We start from the raw sequence: 21426 nt of genomic DNA, 5'->3' as shown, positions 1-21426 counted from the left end.
GACTGAAATGAGGACCGCTGTGGAAGCTATTACACCCATAGAACATGAGACGTGACTAATTGCACACTTCTGAGCCTATGAAGCAGAACCAACTCAGGGAGCTTGTATTTCAATGCTTTAAACGTGACATGATTGAGGGGGATAATTATTGAGTTTCATCACATCAAGCAAATACAAACACACACTTTAACACACAGTGCTTTCACTTCATTGTCCGACTTTGAGGCGTTTGGATTACAGCGCTGATCAAACATTTGAGTTTTTGCACCGGTCTTCTCTTTCACGTCCACACTTGACGTTGGATAAATGACGAGTGCGGACAGCTCGTTGACAGGTGGAGATGTCAGGTTTGAAATAACCCGGTAGATATAGTATGGTGGATGTAAATGTTCCTCTCATCCCCCCTCAGTTCTAGTTCAGTGGGCTGCACACGGGAATGCCACTTCCTTGTTGCTTTAGCAACAGAGATAAAAAATAAAAAAAAGTCTCCCACTGTTCTTCTCGGGGTTCGACATCCCAATGTTTCCCCTTTTGATTGTGATGTTTGTACCTTGAGGTGTATGTGTGTATCTGTATTTGTGCATGTCAGGTCATGTCTATCTGATTAAGCATCTTGTTTTGTGATTAATACTACGGGAGCAGTGTGGGTGGCTGTTAACATTGAAGTCCATCCTTCATTGGCTCATAGCACTTAACAGCGTTTGCATAACAACAAGAATGACACAGTAACAGGTGCTTTGAATCATATTCCTAAATATCCAAGCTGTCTTATATTCTTTAAAACTGTAATAAGTGTTTTGTATATATTTTGCATTCATATTAAACAACCTGTAGAAAGACAATGGATGTCTATTGAGAGTCAAGTTTGTTGGCACGTGTGTGTAGTTTGTGGGAGTGTTAACAATATAAATAAACCTGTGCTGAGCCGGGGCCTGTTATTGTCTCACCACCATAGCTCCACCTCCATCTAATGTATCACGACCAGGACGCCATCGTGGACACCTTTGGGTGGGACCAGAAATAAAAGTTTAAATAAGAAACACTTAAAAAGATAGCAAGGGCCATGCTGGTCCAAGTGTGCGAGGTGTTTTTTAAAGTCACAAATAATAGTTGTACGTCCCAACAAAGACCCATTTCATGTGAATGAATTAAATTTACGTGCAGGCTTCATCCAATCCAACATAACATAAGGTCTCTCAATGGTGAGAGGGCGATTCAACAACTGACCAGGCCTTCATTCCTCATTTTGCAATACCTGTCCCTTATTGCTTTGCACATGACATGTCATGCAGTTAATGTTGAAAAATGTATCCCTTCAAATTGGCTGTAATTCTCAATCTGTGCCATATTTGATAAGTTCTATTTAAGCTAATACCCACCATCCCATCATTGAATTACAGGCTAGTTACTGTAAATGTAAGACTGTATTCTAGTTAAAGTTGTCACTGACATTATTATAAAAAGTCTGTAGCTGTAGTTGCATATATAAAAAAGTAACATATCCAAATAATGAGATCCCGGGAATTAAAGTACAAGGACCTTGTTGCTGTGTACAACATGCATGGGCCCGACTTTTTCACTACAGATTTTAAGAGAAGTTCCTCAGAGCAGCACCGTGTGTTTCCAGCCCTGCGGTTAACTTTTACCTTTCAGTGCTTCTGTTGCCGCACAATAAATACCAGCGACCGTTCACAGTTTCATGGTGAGGCAGACCAATGAGTCATCCACATCCCCAATAAAAGGCCAACAAAACATCGGGGATGTTGACACGAGAGAGAGACCACATAAAGGAGCCTAAAGGTTCCTCGTTTCATTTATTTCATCCTATTACCAGAGTACTTCACTCCCGCCGCTTCTCTCTTCTCCCCTTGGGCTTTGTGTCGACTCCGAGTAACCAATTCAGAGGCAGCGGGATGTTTTTTTTTTACTGCAACACAGAGGGAATTTAGAAAAGGAAACATCCACGACAGAATAATGTCCTGAAACAAACATTTGTTTGAGTTACAATATGACCATTTTTGTTTTTCTCATAAGTTCAAACTAAATTCAGTGGGAAGATTTTCATGTAATCTTCTATGTGACATCTTTAGTTTCTCGTTGGTTGATAGTTTCAAGGAACATTGACATGAATTAATTGTGGAACTAACAGCTTGTCCCTGAGCCAATTGGTGTCTGCCGAGATTCAGTCAGCCATTTATTTGATGAATCCGGGCTGTTGTGTTTATTTTCTTGTCAAAAATATACAGAGTACCATTTGGTCATCCCTTCTTTTCCCTCTGTCTGTTGGAGTGACACTGTTCACTGCCAACATATTGTGTAAGGATTTATCACGTTGACAGACTTGATTGTCAGACGCTTGTCAAAATGCCGCGCCGTGACAAGGGAAGGAGAAAAAAGGCGCTTGCAAAACACGCGCAGGCTCAAGTTGAAATGCTCGCGGCGTTGATCCAGAGAGGCCACGCGACTGAAGGATTGAAAGCAGCACAAAGAAAATGAAATCCTTTTTGACATTGAATGTGAGTACAGGACAACTGAGTGACAGCCGAGGGAAACCAACAAGATCACAGCAACTATATTGGAAAAGATATATTGTTTTCAGCATAAAACAGGTACAGAAATATAACTACGGAGGCTTGAATTGCATTATTACGTCCTGGTGTTGTGAGGGGATCAGTTGTTGTTTCGCTATCTGGCGGATGTAATATAAATATATCACAGGCTTATTGCTGCTGGAATGTCATTCAGCTTGTGTCATGTACCTGATTGCCCCATAGGAAAGATCTCCTTTGAGTGGAATGGTTTGAATAGAGCAGAGGGATGCTGCAGTGGTCCATGTGTTACGCATTAGGGGAGAGTGTCTCTGCGTGAACAGGGTCACTCTGTTGGGACTGAACAATGGTAATAAAAGCTGATTCTTCTCACTTTGTTTTCATTGCGACAGTCAGGACTGTGGAGGGAAAGAAAAGGGGTGAACTAGGTGTGACGACCGGCACACACAGAGGGGGACACTCACAGTTCCTGCACCAAGCTATGGGCTTGAGATGTGGGCAGTTTCTCTCATACTTTTGTAAGTTCTGTATTCATCTATTGTTTCGAATTTCAACTTCAGGCAGGTTTTGTCCATATTCCTTTTTGCTCTTGTGTGCGATTTGCATAAAATTAGGGAATGAGCTGTTGCTGCAAGCTGTGCCTTCGGAGTATTTGAATGATTATAATTGAGCTGAGAACATCTGCTTTATGTGTTAACTGTGCTTGGAGTGTTCAGAGTGACACATTTAAGCAAATTATGAAGTGCTTTTTTCGTCGTTCTTATTCCCTCCTCCTGTAGGCAACTGTTTTACAGATGGTGCAGGTCCAGTATTCACTTTGTAAATACTCCATCTTGCACCTTCTTCCCCCCTTCTCCTTCTGCCTCCTCCCTTTTTTTTCTGTTTGTCATGTTTACGTGTGTCATGCACACTCATGGCTTCTGGTCTGATGGTTCGCATGTGTGTTCATCCCTTGATGCATCATCAGAACTCGGCAGCAACGCAGGATCCACTCTTTCATTAGCAGTGTGTGTGTGTGTTTGCTATTCGTCCCCCCTGGTGCCCGGTCGGCCCCCGACAAGCTGGGTCGGTTGTCTCCGAGCCATGAGGAGGGTGTCAGTTTGGCTGCGGAAGCCTTTTTAATAATGAAACTGTAAAGCAAAGTCCTTTTAATGCAGTGCGTCACTTTGTCGTTGACTATTTCTATGTAGACTGATTCAGAAATACACTCACACTGTGTATGTAACTCACAGCTTTCTATTTGAATCTCCCACGTGAAGGAAAGGTTAGGAGACGTGACCAAAACAGTAACGTAGATGATTAGTGAAAGACCCCGCCTCATTTAACACTTCATAAAATAAAAAGTCGACACCAGTGGACACCCTTTGCCTCCAGAGCAACTTTAAATCGTCACAGATTGCAGCCATAGAGGTGTTGAATCTTAATGGTAGGGTATCATTTATCAAGAAGGAAACACATTGAGTCTTTTGCGCTATGAGGGGAGAGGAAACAATGTATCCAACTCCTTTTAAATCATGGGGGTCTCACTTTATAAAAGAAAAGACCTTCAAGGTCGTTTAACTGTAAGGAAGAAAGCAACGAACAAATCATGTTTAGGGACGAAGCAGATACAGCACATGTCTTTTGCGCATGGGATTAACTCTCCGCCAACATCACAACAACTGGGATGACAAATGTAATGGGTCGTTCGGTGGCGGCGGCAATGGCCACCTCCCCATTTCCTGCACCCCCCCTCTTCCAGCATCCTCGCCTTCCATCCTTGCCACAAAAACTGGGATGTCAGCTACCGACCTCCTTTAGGTTGCAGCGGCTTGCATTTTTTGAGAGGTTATCATGTTGGCGAAATCTTTTTGCACCTTTCCACTTTCCTCTGGAATGTCATTTCTCTTCCCACCATTACCCTAACTTTGTTTGTTTGGAAAGGCAATAATGGCTACTGAGCCGAGGTTTATGGCTGAGGCAGACAAGAGTGAGTCCTCGACTGATGAACAAAGCGTTTCTTTGAGATTGAGGCTGACAGGGTGTTAGAGATGTGGCAAAGTGCAGAAGAAAAACCCTTTCTATTTCTAAAAGGTGGTTATTTCCTAAAGTAGCACAAGTCAGTTTTTTCTCACTTGTTTGGTTCCCTTTTTCCCTGTACGTCCATCTACGGTGCGTTATAAGCATCACAGCCTCAAATGGCTACTGGCTATAGATGTTTTTTGATGAAATAGTTCATTTAGCGTAGTTGGTTTGGGGGCATTAGAGGTACATATTTATCTGTGGAATCAGTAAATACTTGACTGGTCTAATGTCCAAATAATGGCTAGACCTGTGGATGAATCATGCACTTATCTAATGGCTCATCACTAATCTGTAAATGGCCCCTATGCCCAGAGAAATAGAATGAACTGATGTCATTTACATAAGTATTCAGAACGTTTTGTAGGCGGTTGTAGAAAAACCATTGACCATAATTACTTCATGTTCATAAACCTGCATTTGAACCAGTCAAAGTCAATTAAGGGTTGGGTGTGCCACTTGAGCGAATTGGCATTTTCAGGTTTCTCCAACACACACAATATACTGTGTATGTATAATACTATTTGTATTGGAAATATAAATACATTTAAGGAGATTTGAAACCAACCTCCTCAATAATTATTCTGCTTATTGGAAAAAAGCGCAATGCATTTATTGTTGTAGTAACATATTCTTCAATTTATAAACTTATAACCAAATCTGTTTGTTTGCTATTTTTACAAAGACAAAAAAGTATGCATGAGAGTATGAGAGACACCAGATGTCTTAATTTCGTTTGAAAAAAAATCTTTGGCCCAAATAAGTGAGTGATTCATGTCGTCCACAAACCCACACGGGTCACAGAGAGCATGTTCACAGAGAGCTTGTGTGCAAGCAGATACGACTACAATCGCAAGGAGAAAAATATGCAAATGAAAGCGTTTATCGCCGAACGAACAGCCATTGGTTTTGTAATTGAGCGTGCAAATACATGTGTACTACTGTATCTCTGCTGTGGACAAAATAATGAAAACAACAAATTATACAAATATTTCCATATTCGTGGGGGATTGTCAATTTGAAATAGATATTCGAGGGACAGTGTTGCAGCGTGGCACAACTCGTGGTGTAATATGGCCTCACATTGGTGGGTTGTTTCTAGAAACCTGCAGCGGAATATTGACTGGTCCAACCGACTCCTACGAGATGGCTGCTCATACCATGACGGAGCCACCTCCACGTTTAACACCTGGTAAAAGACAATGTGGGTTGAATTCTTTGGCTTTCTCCGAACAGAAACCGTTCCAGACGGCAAACAAAGACGATTCACCAATCCGAGAACTTTTCATTTGCTCAGGTCTTGTGTCCTTATGCAATATTAGGAATCTTTTTGAGCCTATATTCAAATGAACAGACCTAATGTTTTTAGGAAAATGTTGTGGGATTTCCACTGTGCTATCAGGCTTTTTTAAATCTTCACAGCAACCAGATTCTGTAATGTAGCAGTTTTTGTTCTGTTCTGTTTATAATGTTTAGGCTGGTAAGTAGGTTAAAGTAAAGTGGGGTTAAAATGGATTAACAGAATGACAGCGATCAAGTAACATTTTCATTCTCAATTTATCTGAAGATTATTTTCTTGATTAATCAATTCATTATTTGGTCTACAAAGTATCTGAAAACATCCTGAGGGCTCCAGATGGTCAACAATGCAAAACACAGATATTATGTTTGTCACATAACAGAAAGAAACGCACAATAATCTCCAAATTTAACAGGTTGCGATAATTAAAAAAAACGACAAGACAATTAATCCATTATTGAATGTTTGACTATTCATTTTCTGTGGATCATCTTCCACAGTCATTAGTTGACTATCTGTGTCAGCACATAAGAGACAAAAGCACATCTCACAAAGTTGGATGCTGCTGTCCTCAGATGAGCAGCGTTCCAGAGACTGTGACTTGTGTCCAAGTCTGTGAGCGTGACCACTCAGCAAGGGACAAATCCTGCTCATGGCACGCCTACATGGGGAAGATTCGAGAAGACAAACAGAAGGCAACTAAAGATTTATGATTTATAGGCTTATTTGGGAGAGTTTTAAAACAGGCATAAAGGCAAACATGCTTAAAACCTCTGCAGTCTCTTGTGTACTTCACTTTGTCCACTTCCTGTAGCTACAAAACACTCTCAGTATGAAGACTGAAGCTTTGTATTTCACTACAATTGGTAAATGAGTTGATGGAGGATGTAATAGCAGCGTTTTGTCTCCCCGCATCATCATTATCAGTTTGCCAAAGGGAAACACAATGAAGGCGCCTGTCTGTTCGCTGCATGTTATAGCGCGATAACGATACATGAGAGACCGGGTGTCACGTGGACACCAATTAAAACCACCGTGACGCTCTGTTCGTTAAATCTCCGAGGCGTGATTGAGGAAAAGCGCAGATCACACGCAGCACTTTGAGTCTTTGAAGGAGTTTTCACCCGAGGCTGGGAGTAGTTTTATGGTAGAAACCATGGCGAGGTTTCACGTCCTCCTCATTGGCTCAGAAGTCAGAGACCCCCGTAATAAAAAGCCAGAGTGCCCGCGCCCTTCGCAGCCTTTCCCCGCTGGCGCGCGTTTTGGATCACACTTCATCCACTAGCGGGAAATACCTTTTTGCGCACAGAGTGCTTGGAGAGGTGGCGGGAGACGGCGCAGCCGGAGATCCGCGTTCCGGAGGACCAGAGATCTACAATCAACAGGTCGGTGTGTTGTGCGTTGGATGGTAATCGAGGCTATTTTAGAAGGGGGAAAAATAAGTTTCTTTTTCCACATTTGCTTTGGCACATTACTTTATCAGTAATCGTTGCGCAGTTAAATCTCCGACTACATAAAGTGGTTTTGAAGTGGAAAATGATGATAGTTTGATTTGTTAGAAACTATAAACTATAATCAGCTTGAGACGATAATAATCTCATTAGCATTCGTGTATATCGTTCGAGGAGATTACACAATAAAGAGCTCTTCATTTTAATGAATACATTTCGACAGGAAAGCTTACTTCTTGATCGCATAATGTATGTTTTCCTTTCCTTCACTAAATTGCTGCATTGTTCAGCTTTTTTTCAAAAGAAAAAGTGCACTAAAAGACACAGATCAGGATGTCTGGAGCAGAAAAGCATTTAGTCGACAATATTCCTCAATAAGTAATCCTCAACACAAATGGATATTTCTGCTGTTATTGGTGGATGTGCGTTTAACTCTGCGTCACCTTTCTGTTAACAGAGTTAAGCGTGAGCGTCTGTAGACATGTGGCTGCTGGAGAAGCTCCGGAGCTCTGTGGAGAACAGTGGAACACATTCCCGGACCCCCCGGACCATAGAGGCCATTCCTGTCTCCGTTTATGCCAACGTCCTTACTCCACAAAAGATCCCTGACTTCTTTATCCCCCCTAAACTCATTTGCTGCCCACCAGAAGAGTCTCCAACGCCGGAGCCTCAGCACCTATCTGCCTTACGACCCTCCGTGTCTGACCAGGCCATCTGCAGCCAGAGCCCCAGAGCCCGGAGCAGCAAGAACCCCTGCAGCCCTGGGCTCTTTTCGCGCCTGGGGGGGGACGCGCGCAATCTCCAGAAGTCCGCCAACCGTCACATCATCCAAGTGGAGAGCGCTGACGAGCCGGTTGCCGGGTCTGCGGACGGGGCCCGGGGCAACACTAACGCCGACCCCCAGTCACAGACTGCAATGTCTCTGCCTTATGTCCCCAAGGCTCAGACTTCATATGGCTTTTCCACCCTGGTGGAGTCTCCTCATACCCGCCGCAAGGAGAGCCTGTTCCACAGCGACCCCGGCAGCCCTCTCACCTCCCCAAACTCCCAGAGACGCTCCCAAGGGGGGACCCTTCTGGCCCCGGCTGACCCCAACCCATACCGCTATTTCAGTGGCGGAGAGAGCGACACCTGCTCCTCAGCGGAGTCGTCCCCCTTCACCTCGCCGCTGCTGTCCCGCTCTGCCTCCCTCCTGCGCTCCATTACCCAGGAGACACACGCCAAGGTGAGCACTGTTGGTGTGAACGTCAGTGTAAATTAAGTGGCTGCTAAAAAGCATTTTGTTCTTGTTAAAAATCACCTTTCAGGCTTTCTCCTGTGTGTTAACCTCTCTCTCTGTCTCTTCCCGCCTCAAGATGTCTCGTGCCAAGCGCTCCCTGGCACGCCACAGTTCCGTCTCCACCGATGAGTGCAGCTCGGCAGACAACAGCCCCAACATGCAGCGGCGCCACATGCGCTGCCCTCGCTCGCCTGCCTTCCGTGGATGCAAGGGCAGCGGCTCCAGGGGAGCGGCGTCGGACCTCCAGCAGCGTGAGCACACTATCAACCTCCACAAGGGGGGGACCATGAGGCTGAGCACCCACTACGACCCAGAGGCAGCTCGGCTGAGGGTGCGCTTGCTCACGGCCGAGGCCCTTTACGACAAGCAGACCGACATCAAAAGCATCAACTGCTGCGTGGCGCTCTACCTCAACCCCGGCAAGCAGCAGAAACAGAGGAGCACCATCATCAAGAACAGCAGGAATCCGGTGTTCAACGAAGACTTTTTTTTTGACGCGCTGCCCCAGACGCAGGTGAAGAGCCTGGCCATGAAGATAAAGGTGGTGAACAAAGGAACGAGTCTGAGGAGAAACGTGCTTCTAGGGGAAAGGGAGGTGCTGCTCAGTGAGCTGCTGGCGGACCTCTAGGGAGTCCCTGTCAAGACCCTGACAGCTCCACGTCCTGAAGGCCCCTTCTTCTCCACCTATCACGTCCCACAGAAGAGGTCAGATAAATAATGGGCAAGTCAAAGCACGCCGATGACAAGGCAGCCGTAGTTTGCACATCGTGTTATTAAAATCAATGGACGGAAACAAAGCTCTGCGGAAGCCTGTGGAGAATTTAAAGTTCAACTATCAAGTTGCGGCCACGAGCCCGTTGACAGCCGAGGTTAATTGAGTTGAAACCACCATTATTTACACGCTTGCGGGTGGTTTTGCAATGTGAACGGATGAGTCGTTGTTTGTGTATTTCTCTTCAAGTATTGCGTGTTGAGAGAAAAGATGTTGCCTTCTCTCATGAGCATCGTGATGTGGCTCAATATCATGTAATGCAATGAGGATCACGTTAAAACTGGAGCTGTAGTATTTGAAATAATGCAGTGATGTTACATGTTGGTTTTGCTCGCTCATGTGGAAAATAATAATCCCTCTGTGTACTTGAAATCATTTATATTCGGAAATGATATTTGAATTGCCAGTTGATGTAACGTTAATATGACCATTATGTGACAGCTTTGAACGTATGAATAAAAATGCTAAACGCTTGTTGCTTTTTTTCTTTTTTTTTCTTTGTCTCAGTGGTTGTAAGCTCTAACAATTCAACTGGATCAAGACCAAGGCCCGTGATTGTTAACCCTGCATCGCTACCTCCAGCTTTTCCTTTTTGCAATTAAGTTCGGGATCCTCTGAGGAAGACAAGCTGGGTGTCATTTCTCAGCACGCAATATTGTCTCTCTGTGCATTCAAAGTCCCTGTTTAATTTTGAAAAACATGCTTCCTCTTTCGGCTGTCCTCCAGTGAGATTCATACGGTTAATAAGCACACTTAACAAATGCTGGCACACGCTCTAGATATACACTACCAGTCAAACGTTTGGACACACTGAATGAGAAAGGCCCAAACGTTTGACTGTGATTGCAATTGATTGTGATTGATTCAATACCTGCGTTGATCAATGGAAACATACATACTGTTTAAACTAAAACATCTGTTAGGAACGCAGTGTTAAAAGCCAAAGCCAAGCGTGGATCTTACCTCCTCTACTGGTGAAACATCAGATTGACGCAGTGCCCTACAGCCTGGTGAAATGTCTGTTTTCTGTGCGCTCTTCTGGGTGATCTGAAGTGGGATGGACTCACCTGGAAAAGGTAGATGTCGATAGATGAAATAGATAAATAGAGGTAAATAGATGATCATCTATTTATAGATGTAGACTTACGATGTAAGTTACTTTTAAGAATACTCACTATTTTCTATGAAATGAACATCACACAATTTGTAAATTCTTTCCAGAATGATTTTGGTTTCCCAAAAAGCAACATTGAAAATTAGTTCTGCAACCTGAACTTTGTGATGCTTTCAACAAGTAGAGGTGTCGGTTTTCAAACCCAAAGTAGTGAACTTACTCAATATTCTAATCCTACTACACTGCTCAATGCTCATCAACAGCTGCGACATGTGCCACACTGCATTCCTGAATCTGAAAGTAAGTGGATTCTTTTTCAAACTTTGGAGAGATGCTAAAGTAAAAGTCAACATCAACATTCCACAGTGCTGTGCTCTTGCACAGCATCGTGTATGTGAATATTAAATCAATACTTGCCATGGGCTTTGCACGAGTAATGTGAAGACTCTCCAAGTCGTTTAGGTCAGTCATGTGCTGTATGTTTTCCAGCTTCATTCATTTCATTTCATGTATGTATATTTGATATATGTATCTTGTTCCCTTTTTAACAACGTTAAGATGAAAAAGTTATCTGGGTGCTACTTGAATTGCACTGTATCACCAAAGAAAACTAATTATTTCCATATTGCTGGTTGCAAAAGCACAATGCAAAACAAACACAGGATACAGTGAGTACGGTCCATTCTGTTAATGTGACACGACTGCAGAGGCCTGATGCTGTTGGGAGCAGATGATGTTTGCTCACGATGCCAGAGGCCTCAGAAGCCCTCTGACCGCGTTGTTGACTTCTGCTTTCCTTCAGCCTGGACTATTTAGACTCAAGACCGAAAACGATGACACAGCCCGACAGTTGGTACGGTGGATACTTTTTAGGCTGACTTCAAGTTGTATTGTATAAAAGAAATAACATTGTTGGTGTGTGTGTGTGTGTGTGTGTGATTGCTGTGCCTGCTCTCTGTTTTAATGGAGGGAATTTTAATATTTTACAATAATAATTGTTTTGATTTCAAAGTAACCACGTATTATTGTGTGTTTTGGGACTTCCAAAGGAATTCCGCTCCTAGTGTTTACGTATCCATGGTGATGGCAATCCACTCACCACGTCCATTGGCGCATTGGCTTTGTGAATAGAGCACCAGCCGGCTCTCTCCGTCAGAGCCGCTCCGAAAAAACCATAACAAACGAACCCGTCCGCCGGTCGGTCGGACGAACCGCACGCCGGGAAGGGAAATGCAGTTTTATTCAAGCCGCAGAACCGCGCGCTGCTGCGCGGAGGCGTTCCGTCGAAACTACGCCTCCCACAATGCACCGCCACAATAGTAAACATAGACCTGTCAAACAACACCAAACGCCATCTTGACAGCACCCTCAAAATGGCAGAAAGATGCGAGCCAGAAGCCGCGTCCGAGCTAAGATGTCACCTCCCTGCTTTTTAAAACACTTTTCTCCAGAAACGAGCGGTTATGGGGCCGGCGCCCCGCGGGGCAGCACATAGTCTGTAAGATGGATGTACCGACGGCGGTTTTCAACGCGGCCAGAGACGGTAAGCTGAAACTTATCCAGAAGTTGCTGAGCAACAAAAGTCCAGAGGAGCTGGAGGCTTTAGCCGAGGAGAAGACGCAGGGAGGCACCGCTCTGCTGGTGGCCTCCCGCTACGGACACCTGGAGGTCGTGGACTACCTCCTCGACCACTGCCGAGCCAACGTCGAACTCGGCGGCGCGGTCAACTTCGACGGCGAGACCATCGAGGGGGCTCCGCCGCTGTGGGCGGCCTCGGCCGCCGGTCACCTCCCCGTGGTGAAGGCGCTCCTGAAGCGGGGCGCCTCGGTGAACAACGCGACGCTCACCAACTCCACGCCGCTGCGGGCCGCCTGCTTCGACGGCCACCTGGAGATCGTCCGCTACCTGGTGGAGCACAGGGCCGACATGGAGGTGGCCAACCGCCACGGGCACACCTGTCTCATGATCTCCTGTTACAAGGGCCAGAAGGAGATCGCCAAGTTCCTCCTGGACCGCGGCGCCGACGTCAACCGCAAGAGCGTGAAGGGAAACACCGCCCTGCACGACTGCGCCGAGTCGGGCAGCCTGGACATCATGAAGATGCTGCTCAAGTGCAACGCGCGCATGGAGAGGGACGGCTACGGGATGACCCCGCTGCTCGCCGCCAGCGTCACGGGTCACACCAACATTGTGGAGTACCTCGCCCACCAGCCTCGCACCTCCAGGGAGGACCGCGTCGACGCCCTGGAACTGCTCGGGGCCACTTTCGTGGACAAGAAGCGGGATCTGCTGGGGGCCATGAGGTACTGGAGGAGAGCGATGGAGCTGAGGCAACCGGGGGACAAAGCGGGCTCCTTGGGCAAGCCGCCACCCGGCCCCCCGGTCCTTGCCTACGGCTGCGCGCAGGAGGTGGGCACAGCGGAGGAGCTGGAGGCTCTGATCACAGACCCCGATGAGATGAGGATGCAGGCTTTGTTGGTTCGCGAGCGCATCCTGGGGCCGTCGCACCCGGACACCTCCTATTACATCCGTTACCGGGGGGCCGTGTACGCGGACTCGGGCAACTTTGAACGCTGCATCAGCCTTTGGAAATATGCTTTGGACATGCAGCAGAGCAACCTGGACCCTCTCAGCCCCATGACGGCCTCCAGTTTCCTGTCTTTTGCGGAGCTCTTCTCTTTTGTCCTTCAAGACCGGGCCAAAGGCACCCTGTCCACCCGCGTCACCTTCCACGATCTGATGACCGTGCTGGGGAAAAGTGTGAGGGAGGTCGAGCGAGCCGTGGCGCAGAAGGACAATCCCCCCGAGGCTCCTCAGTTCACCAAAGCGCTGTCCATCATCCTCCACCTCATCTTCCTCCTGGAGAAGCTGGAGTGCAGCCCCGAGCAGGAGCATCAGAAGAAGCACACCGTGTACCGCCTGCTGAAGCTGAACCCCCGAGGCCGCAGCGGCTTCACCCCCCTGCACATGGCCGTGGACAAGGAGACCACGTCCGTCGGCCGCTACCCCGTCGGCCGCTTCCCCTCGCAGGCGGTGGCGGCGCTGCTCCTGGAGTGCGGCGCGGACGTGGACTCGCGCGACGGCGAGAACAACACGCCGCTGCACGTGGCCAGCAACAACGGCTGCCCGGAGATTATGGCGCTGCTCATGAAGGCCGGGGCGCACTTCGACGCCACAAACGCACAGAGGAAGACGGCGTACGAGCTGCTGGACGAGCAGAGCGGCGGGCACCCGGCCCTCTGCCCGCTGAACCATGTCACCCTGCAGTGCCTGGCGGCGCGCGCCATTGAGAAGCACAGACTGCCCTACAGGGGACTCATCTCTGAGGAGATGGAGGCTTTCATCGAACTGCACTGACCTCCGTCGCTGCCCCCCCCCCCCTCCCCCTGCACTACACTTGGTGTTGTCCCCCCTCCGAGACTTTATTGTGACCCGCCACAGGCTTCCATCGCACCCCCGTCATTCTCCTCGTGGCCTTTGACCTTATGTCACAGGTCGCCATGGCGATACACACCCAGCTAAAGCCTCTGGCTGTCGATCTGTTCACCTATCGCCTCATTCTAACATTAAGTCAAATTGATTGTTGATTTCTACTGCTATTTAAAGCTGGTTGGGACTCCGACGTGGGATAGACTTCAATGCAATTCACCTGTTTATTGTCCCAGTTAAAAGGAGACTTGCAGGGCGGTGGTGCTTGTGTGTGTGTTTCGGCGGCTGAGCTGTATGTACGTATTACTGGAAGCATTTGAACAAACACGGAATACGGAAGCTCACTTGTTGTTTCGCTAATTCTTTAAGAAAGCACGTGTTTGACCCGACTTACTGTATACCATCTGTTATGTTTCTTTGATGCCGCCAAGTGTTACTGAGCCAAATGTCGAAATGCCATGTGCCGTTACAGGCTGCACCAGTGGCAAAATGAAAAGCAACTAATTATCCTCCTGATTACAAGCCGAAGTAAAGTGGAGACGCACACGCGTTGAGAAGAAGACACTTTGCAGCCTCCGCACGTCACCTAATGCAGCTTGTGATATTCCAGTTTCTCAAGCAAAGATTCACTACGTAAACAAACAAGATTTTACACCAGATTATTTCTTCACGTGGTAATTGAACCCAGGGCTGCTTCGCTGACGATCTGAAAGCTTCCGGATTGATGATGTATGAATGTCGGAATGAACGGTATTCATAGCCCAGATCCTAAAGTGTGCCCACGTATGCCCTCATCTCCGGGGTCACGCCAACAACCAACTAGTTCGGCCAAAGAAGCGGCGTCGGAACGAGGACGCGCTGTGAAGGGCAGGACGGCGCTTGAGCCCCTGGATTGTCTGTGTGTGTGTGTGCGTGTGTGTGTGTGTGCGCGTGTGTGTGTGTGGAGGGGGGACAAAAAGAAACAAGCAAACTGTTCCTGATCAAGTGTCAATTCTCTTTTGTAGTGAATTCTCCCTTTAACTTCGGACGCAGTCTCACAGAAACGGATAGGGCCATTCCCGCGTCTTAAGTCTTACTATTAATAGTCCCTCTTTTGTTTCTCTTGTGTTATCATGAATGTTTTATTCCTGCTGAGCGCCACCCAGCCGAAAGCACACAGAGAGGCTGTAAATCCTAAATGGACACACTTACGTCGGGGGCTATGAACTATCGCTGCCTTTCTCTTTCTCAGCTGATTTGTTTAACCGATGATAACTCAAGGACAAAGTGGGTCGGGGATACTTGAATAAAATTCAGTATCGCAACATGCTCTGCGTTTGCTTGCGTGTGTTGTTTATCTCGCTCCTGCCGTGTCCGTTCTACACGTGGAAAAATCATGCGTGGGATTGTTTTTTAAACGATTCATCTTTTGTTTTTAAGGCTTTTATTACATACTGAAATGGGTTGAAATACTTACAAGGATAAAGTATTTATTCATTTTGAAAGTAGGAAAGTGCTTGCAAAGGCTCACACGAGCAGAATATAAAAACAAACGATCATCTCACAATTGATTCATCCCTTCAAACCAAATACGGGCCTCCCGCTGCCCACATAAACGCCACGGCCCAGAAATAAAGCATAACAGAAACGTGATCTTTATGAGTCCTGCACTCTTGTATAAATAGAGTGCAATTAACGTCACTGCTGCTGGGCAGCGTTGGACACGGGGCACTTACCCTGCTAATTTTAGGGATCTTTTGCCCCGAGCTTAAACTGTGGAAATGGGAAGACGGTAACGCAATACAGTCGGCCCAGGTCACATGGTGTCCGGCCGGAGACGGCGCTAGGGCAACAGAGGCCGCTTTTATGCCGACTGGCCACGCGAGCAATACGAGCCGGTTGCTTTGAACTGCCTGGATTGGGAAAGAAAAGTGTGACGTTGATGTCGTGCTGCATGTGACAGGTGTCATGTTAAGCGGGGGGGGGGGGGGTAAAGAAACCACAGCTGGAAAAGTGGGGGTCATGTCCACGTGACAAGCGTATACGCCGCCGAACGAGATCACGCGTCCGAGAGATGTGCGTATCTGACCCGGCCTCCTGCCTTTCTGTAAAGGGCAGCGGGCGCTTTACGCCTTTTATTCAGATATTGGCATCGGGACGAGGGCCTATGACGTCGAGGGGTCAGCCACGGTTAGTCCTGGGAAGAAATCTTCACGCCCTCCCCCCCCTCCCCAGTTTTCCCAAGTCAAGTCAATGCAACATGAAATGATGGTAACTTCCCACTAGATGTCGCTACAGCAACAAGGGAAGTCAATGGGCCTTTGTGCCTCCAGCAGCTTCCAATAACCATCAGTGAAGTGATGGCAGGTAGTTCCAAGGTTTTCTCACACTTTGCCAAACAGTCTTTCTGTCGGCGCAAGAAGGGAAGTTGAGTTGTGGGGGATGTTTTTGTTTTTTGAACCAGCTATGAGGCAGCGCTGCGTGTGCATTTGTTGTGTGTGAGCAGACGTTTGCTGCACGGGGGGAGAACAAAGCCTCCCCCGTGCCGACCTCCAACACCTCACATTCTGACCTCGCGGCGGTTGTTTTCCCGTCATGTCGCGTGACCTAAATAACGGCAAATCTCAGAAGACGACTGCCTTTCTTCGTCTGTGGAGCCTCTTTGCTCGTTGATACGTCGCTGCAGTTTTCTTTTGATGTTTTTAAGCAAAATAAGTGCCATGATACAATAATGGTTCCAGAACCGGATATTTTCATAGCTTGCGGATCATAATGGGTTTCATCAAGCAAATACTGCCCAGTATTTTTAATGTTAATTGTATCATTAAGCCAAAGAAAACTGCATGAAATGCGTTTCTTTGTCCCAGTTGGACAAGTCGTCCATCGTTAACATAAGATAAGATATTCCTTTATTAGTCCCACAGTGGGGAAATTCACAGGGTCGTGGCAGCAAAGTGGACAGTGCACTCATGATACATGGTAAAAAAAACAAGGGCAGCAGAATAGAATAAAAATGTAAAAAATACAAAATGAGTGCAAAGGCCACAGTAGCTAAATATACTAAGACCTAAATGAACATACCACAGTGGTTATTGCACATCGTCGTCTTTATTGCACATATGTTTTAATGTTACTGCGTGCATCCATTTCTGTGCCTTTCTCTCCAGAGGCCTAAATGTTTACTAGGTAATTAAATATATTGCCTGTTTAAACACCTCTAAGCACGCAGTGTAATTTAACAAAACTATCATCAATTTGAATCAACACATATAAAAGCTTCAACAAAAACAGAACATCATAACATTCATGCTTGATTAATTGCTTTTGTATTAGATTACATTAACAAAGTGAACCTATATTAAATGTACAACTGCGCACAACAAAATACATGCAGGTGTTAACTCTAGCATTTTTCCCAATAATAAATTATTCCATACAATGTTCTTGTCCCGACCTCCCACCGTGTTATTAATAAATCCCACAGTGATATTTTCAAATGTCCCACAGTAATTTAGTAGGGTAGTTTGTCTCTGGAGGCTCTGACTCCCTGCCAACAGCTATAATTAGATTCTGTATTATGGGAATCTACAGGATTTCAAGGTGCTTATCTTCGTTTTAGCCCTTGGGGAGGCACAGTGGGGGAAAATCTGTCACCAAAACACAGTGACCAACCTGGGCAGCCAATTTTCTTCTTCTTTTTTCTTTTTTTTTTTGCAACAGTCAGCGTAAAAGCCGGACCTGGAGGGGGTGTTTGGAAGGGGGGGGGGGGCGTGGGGTAGAAACGGGGGGTAATAGAGGTGATGGGGGGGATACGGTTGCTATTGGAGATCTTGCCTGCATCACGTCATGTGCACGAGGGCGGGGGAGAGCTCCAGTGTGTTGTGTTTGAGAGAGAGAGAGAGAGAGAGAGAGAGAGAGGGAGGAGGGAGGGGGGGAGGAGAGGGAGGAAAGGAGGAGGGCATTAAAGAAGGAGGCAGGCAGTATCAGTGACATCCACCCGACCGGCTATGCTCTCCCGACAAAAGGGGCTGAGGAGCAGCCCGTGACCCGCCGCCGCGCCACCCGACAGGTCTCCCCCTCTCTCTCTCTCCCTCTCTATCTCCCCCTCCACAGTCCGCACGCTGAGGGGAGACGCCGGCGATGCGTGCATGCGTCCCCCCGCAAAGGGCAGAGCTTTCTCCGCTGCCGCTGGATTACATTCGCCCCTGCTGGTCCCCGAGAGGAAGCTTCCAGCTGCACATCCACCCACATGAAGACGGAGCGCTGCCCGCCGAGGTAACCAGCATCCTCCCTCCCTCCCTCCGTTCTCCCTCCCCGGTGACACGTTTGCAGCCGCCGCGCGCCGCACCCACCGCGGCTTATTTACACCTGTCGAATAGCCGTTTATGAAGTAAAATACGCGTGTGTGTCCATGCCGGAGGGGGACATGTCCCCCGTTCCTTTAGCGGGCGGAAGGAGTCTTCTGTGCATGTTTTTTTTTTCTTCTGCTTCATCTTATCATCATCGGAGACTTTGGGTTAAAACCCCACCGAGGGGTCTGCTGTGCAGAGCAGGCTGGTTGGAGGCATCGGTGTGAGTGCCCCCCCCCTCCTCCCTCCTTGAGGGACCGGGGCAGACTGGCAAAGCCTTTGTTCCTCATCCTTTTTTTTAAGTGTCCTTTTCTGATGGTCCTTCTCCCGGTACGATGAGTCTGGGTGCTAAGTCCTTTTTTAAGGTCTCAAAAAAAAGAAGAAATAAACACACAATGGAAAATTAGAACTGAACCCTCGTGGACAAAATAACAGAGCGGCTGCTGCCTCCGCTTCTCCAGACAATAACTTAAAACAAGCCCATCTGCAGATGCATCCTTTGTAGTCCACAGACCTCTCATACGTCTGTAACTAAACACTGTTGGATCTGCAGTTAAAGCAGCCAGTCGTGCGTTCAGGCAGGCAGTTGTTTAATGATACATCGATTCATCCTGACACATTTTCCTAAGGCTATTGCTTGTTTGGGATTTAATCATGTACACTCCAAATGTCTGTTTAGGTCTGCTGTGTTTCGGCTGCGTGGCCTGTGTAAACTCTGCAAAAAATCGCGGTGAATCCGAGGAAGGTCTCTCTCCTCACGCACAGATGGGGAATTTTCCCTCAGGCCAATTTGTGCACTTGCTGGTTATTGTTCCAGACCATTTCCACATCCCTAATTTCTTTAATCAGTCATTTATACACATGGATTCCTCTCTTGAGTAGTGGACCCCCCCCCCCCCCCCCCCATGCCTCACAAATGAAAACACACAGCACCTTCATGAGAGGAATCAAGATATTTGCATGATGTTGACTGGGAAAAGTCAGTATACGTAGAGGAAGAATGATGCATCCGGAACATTTCCTCGGTCTCCGTCCCTGGGAAACAGAACAAATACGCTCTTCCGTGAGCCGAGGGACGCTCAGCCCCACGGGTATTCATCTAGACAATGTTGGGAGCAGTAGCTTGTGAAATGAGTGATGGCAAGTACTTCCCTTAAATAGCTTTTCTCAGGGTTCAACCATGGGCCTCGATGGCTGCTTGCTCCTTCCAAGCAGATACCACCGTAAGATCCATGCAGCCTTGGATATGCCGGATGACGTGCGCTCCCACCGGAGCCGCTTCGGTTTCTCGTCAAAGGCCTCATTGAAGTCTTATTCCCCATTCATCGCAGCTGCATTATCCTAACTGCTCCCCCCCCTCTTTTTTTCCTCCCCACTTGCCTCCCTTGTGTTAAATGTTATTCCCGTCCACGCGTCTTGTCGGGAATCTGTCCTCTGGCTTTGTTGCACCAGTCAGCTTGAAGGAGGGAGGCTTTGATGCCGGAAGCGTAGAAACCTGTATTACAAGCAGGGAGAAACTTTGTTGTCGAGGCGTTGATATTAATTGACCTTTTCAAAGCCTTCCAAACAGTGAGCTCTCTGTATGCTCCGCTTCTCTACTTGTTCATTCAGGGACGGCAGAAAACAATGTGTACAGCGTGCAGAATGCACCCATTAGGTCGGTTTCCAACCCATTACAAATGAGAATTAATTGTATTTCTTGATTACTTTAGAGCTCCATTTAAAATATTCAAAGTCTGTAAAGTAAATTTTATTCATATAGACCTTGTGCATGGACAGGGAACAGCCACATAGATGAAAAACAAAACAAACAAAAGACTTGGGGGGAAAAATAAAGGAAGAGCAACAGAGGATCCAGGATGTGCAGTGAAATGACAGGTTCTCATGAGTCTCCTGAGATAAGTTATCCCCACAAGGCAAAGCACTATGGAATGTCTATGTAATTATATGTTTTTGTCATTTAAAAACAAAAGTAAATCTTTATTTTTAAATGTTACAAAAGAAGCCTATGAAAGATTTTTCTCTACTGTCCTTTAATTGTCCTAAACAGCACTCACTGAAAATCTCTTATTTCAACCATGTTGGCCCAAATATATCCGGTTGATATGGAAACATTCGCAGTAAATTACCAGTAATCCAAAAAATACATTTCATGATAAAAATTAATTACTATACTCAAAAAAAATAATGACCATGTGCATCATCAACTAACCATTAAACATTAACATATTAGTGTTTAAACCACCATTCACAATCTATTTTACCATTCATTTACAATGTGTGGGACAAATACATTATAACAACACATATAGTAAGTGTATATTCCGTTTTCCAAATGACATATCATTCAATTAATTATAGTGAAATAACAAAAAACAAAGCAGTTGTGTATTAAATCATTTAAGCACTATCATCTTCTGGATTTATTCCCATGTTTGTTTATTGGCATGTCTGCCTACATTTTGGATAGACGTTTTTCTTCCCATTGAAACACAATAGTAGACCTGAAAGAAAACTCCTCTATAACCGTGCTGCGCGAGGACCAATCTCCATTGTTTGTTGATTGTCTCGAAAGCAAACCGGGCCGATAATTATCCTTTTTTAGCCAGGAGATATTTTGCAATTAAGTGTGTGTGTGTGTGTGTGTGTGTGTGTGTGTGTGTGTGTGTGTGTGTGTGTGTGTGTGTGTGTGTGTGTGTGTGTGTGTGTGTCCGCGTGTGCATATGAGTGAAGGCAGACAGAAAGCTTTTGACTTGACTGATGCCCTTCTCCACATGAATCAGAGATTCTGATGGGTCAGCATGGATGAATAATGCAACCCCCACCCCCTTACTCCTCTTCCTCTCCTCCCCACCTCTTGTCTCCAGTCGTTTGCTTCTCTTTTCATCACAACTGCCACATCTGAAGACATCTTCACCTTCCTCCCCTCCCCCATCCTCCTCTCCTCCCGCACGCACAAAGGGGTTATCATCTCCGCGTTGATGCCGGCGCCGCCTCGCAGTCCTCCGCTCTATTTCAGCGGCTTCTTATCCCACCGAAAAAACCTCTCTGTCATTGTTGTTTTTGTCCGCTTAAATGGGACATTTTGCAGAAACGTTTGTTCTTATTACAGGACAAGGAACGTGTTTCAGAGCTTGTCTTGC

At 46.6% G+C, this 21426-nt stretch overlaps 3 protein-coding genes across 15 annotated transcripts in view; all 3 read left to right on the top strand.

The window, feature by feature from the left end:
• Positions 1–7156: 7156 nt before the first annotated feature.
• LOC120816572 (C2 calcium-dependent domain-containing protein 4C) lies at positions 7157–9886 on the top strand. The gene is made up of 3 exons (XM_040172282.2): positions 7157–7295; positions 7819–8586; positions 8717–9886. The coding sequence occupies exons 2-3, from the start codon at positions 7843–7845 to the stop codon at positions 9266–9268; spliced, it is 1296 nt and encodes a 431-aa protein (XP_040028216.1). The 5' UTR covers positions 7157–7295; positions 7819–7842; the 3' UTR covers positions 9269–9886.
• A 1751-nt stretch (positions 9887–11637) lies between these two features.
• fem1a (fem-1 homolog a) lies at positions 11638–15263 on the top strand. Its single transcript, XM_040170293.2, has one exon. The coding sequence runs from the start codon at positions 12030–12032 to the stop codon at positions 13881–13883; it is 1854 nt and encodes a 617-aa protein (XP_040026227.2). The 5' UTR covers positions 11638–12029; the 3' UTR covers positions 13884–15263.
• A 2528-nt stretch (positions 15264–17791) lies between these two features.
• The window catches only part of LOC120815358 (receptor-type tyrosine-protein phosphatase S), a 57965-nt gene continuing 54330 nt past the window's right edge, over positions 17792–21426 (top strand). For 7 of the 13 annotated variants that reach the window (XM_078099029.1, XM_040170278.2, XM_078099022.1 and 4 more), the window contains exon 1: positions 17792–18209. The gene's annotated coding sequence lies outside the window, so the exon portion shown is untranslated. The remainder of the gene's footprint in view (positions 18210–21426) is intronic. The other 6 variants (XM_078099028.1, XM_078099027.1, XM_078099021.1 and 3 more) reach the window with 1 other exon arrangement.

Source organism: Gasterosteus aculeatus, chromosome 3 (assembly GCF_964276395.1).
Source record: "Gasterosteus aculeatus chromosome 3, fGasAcu3.hap1.1, whole genome shotgun sequence".
In the NCBI taxonomy this organism is placed as follows: Eukaryota; Metazoa; Chordata; class Actinopteri; order Perciformes; family Gasterosteidae; genus Gasterosteus; species Gasterosteus aculeatus.
This window is presented reverse-complemented; position numbering and strand designations above follow the sequence as displayed.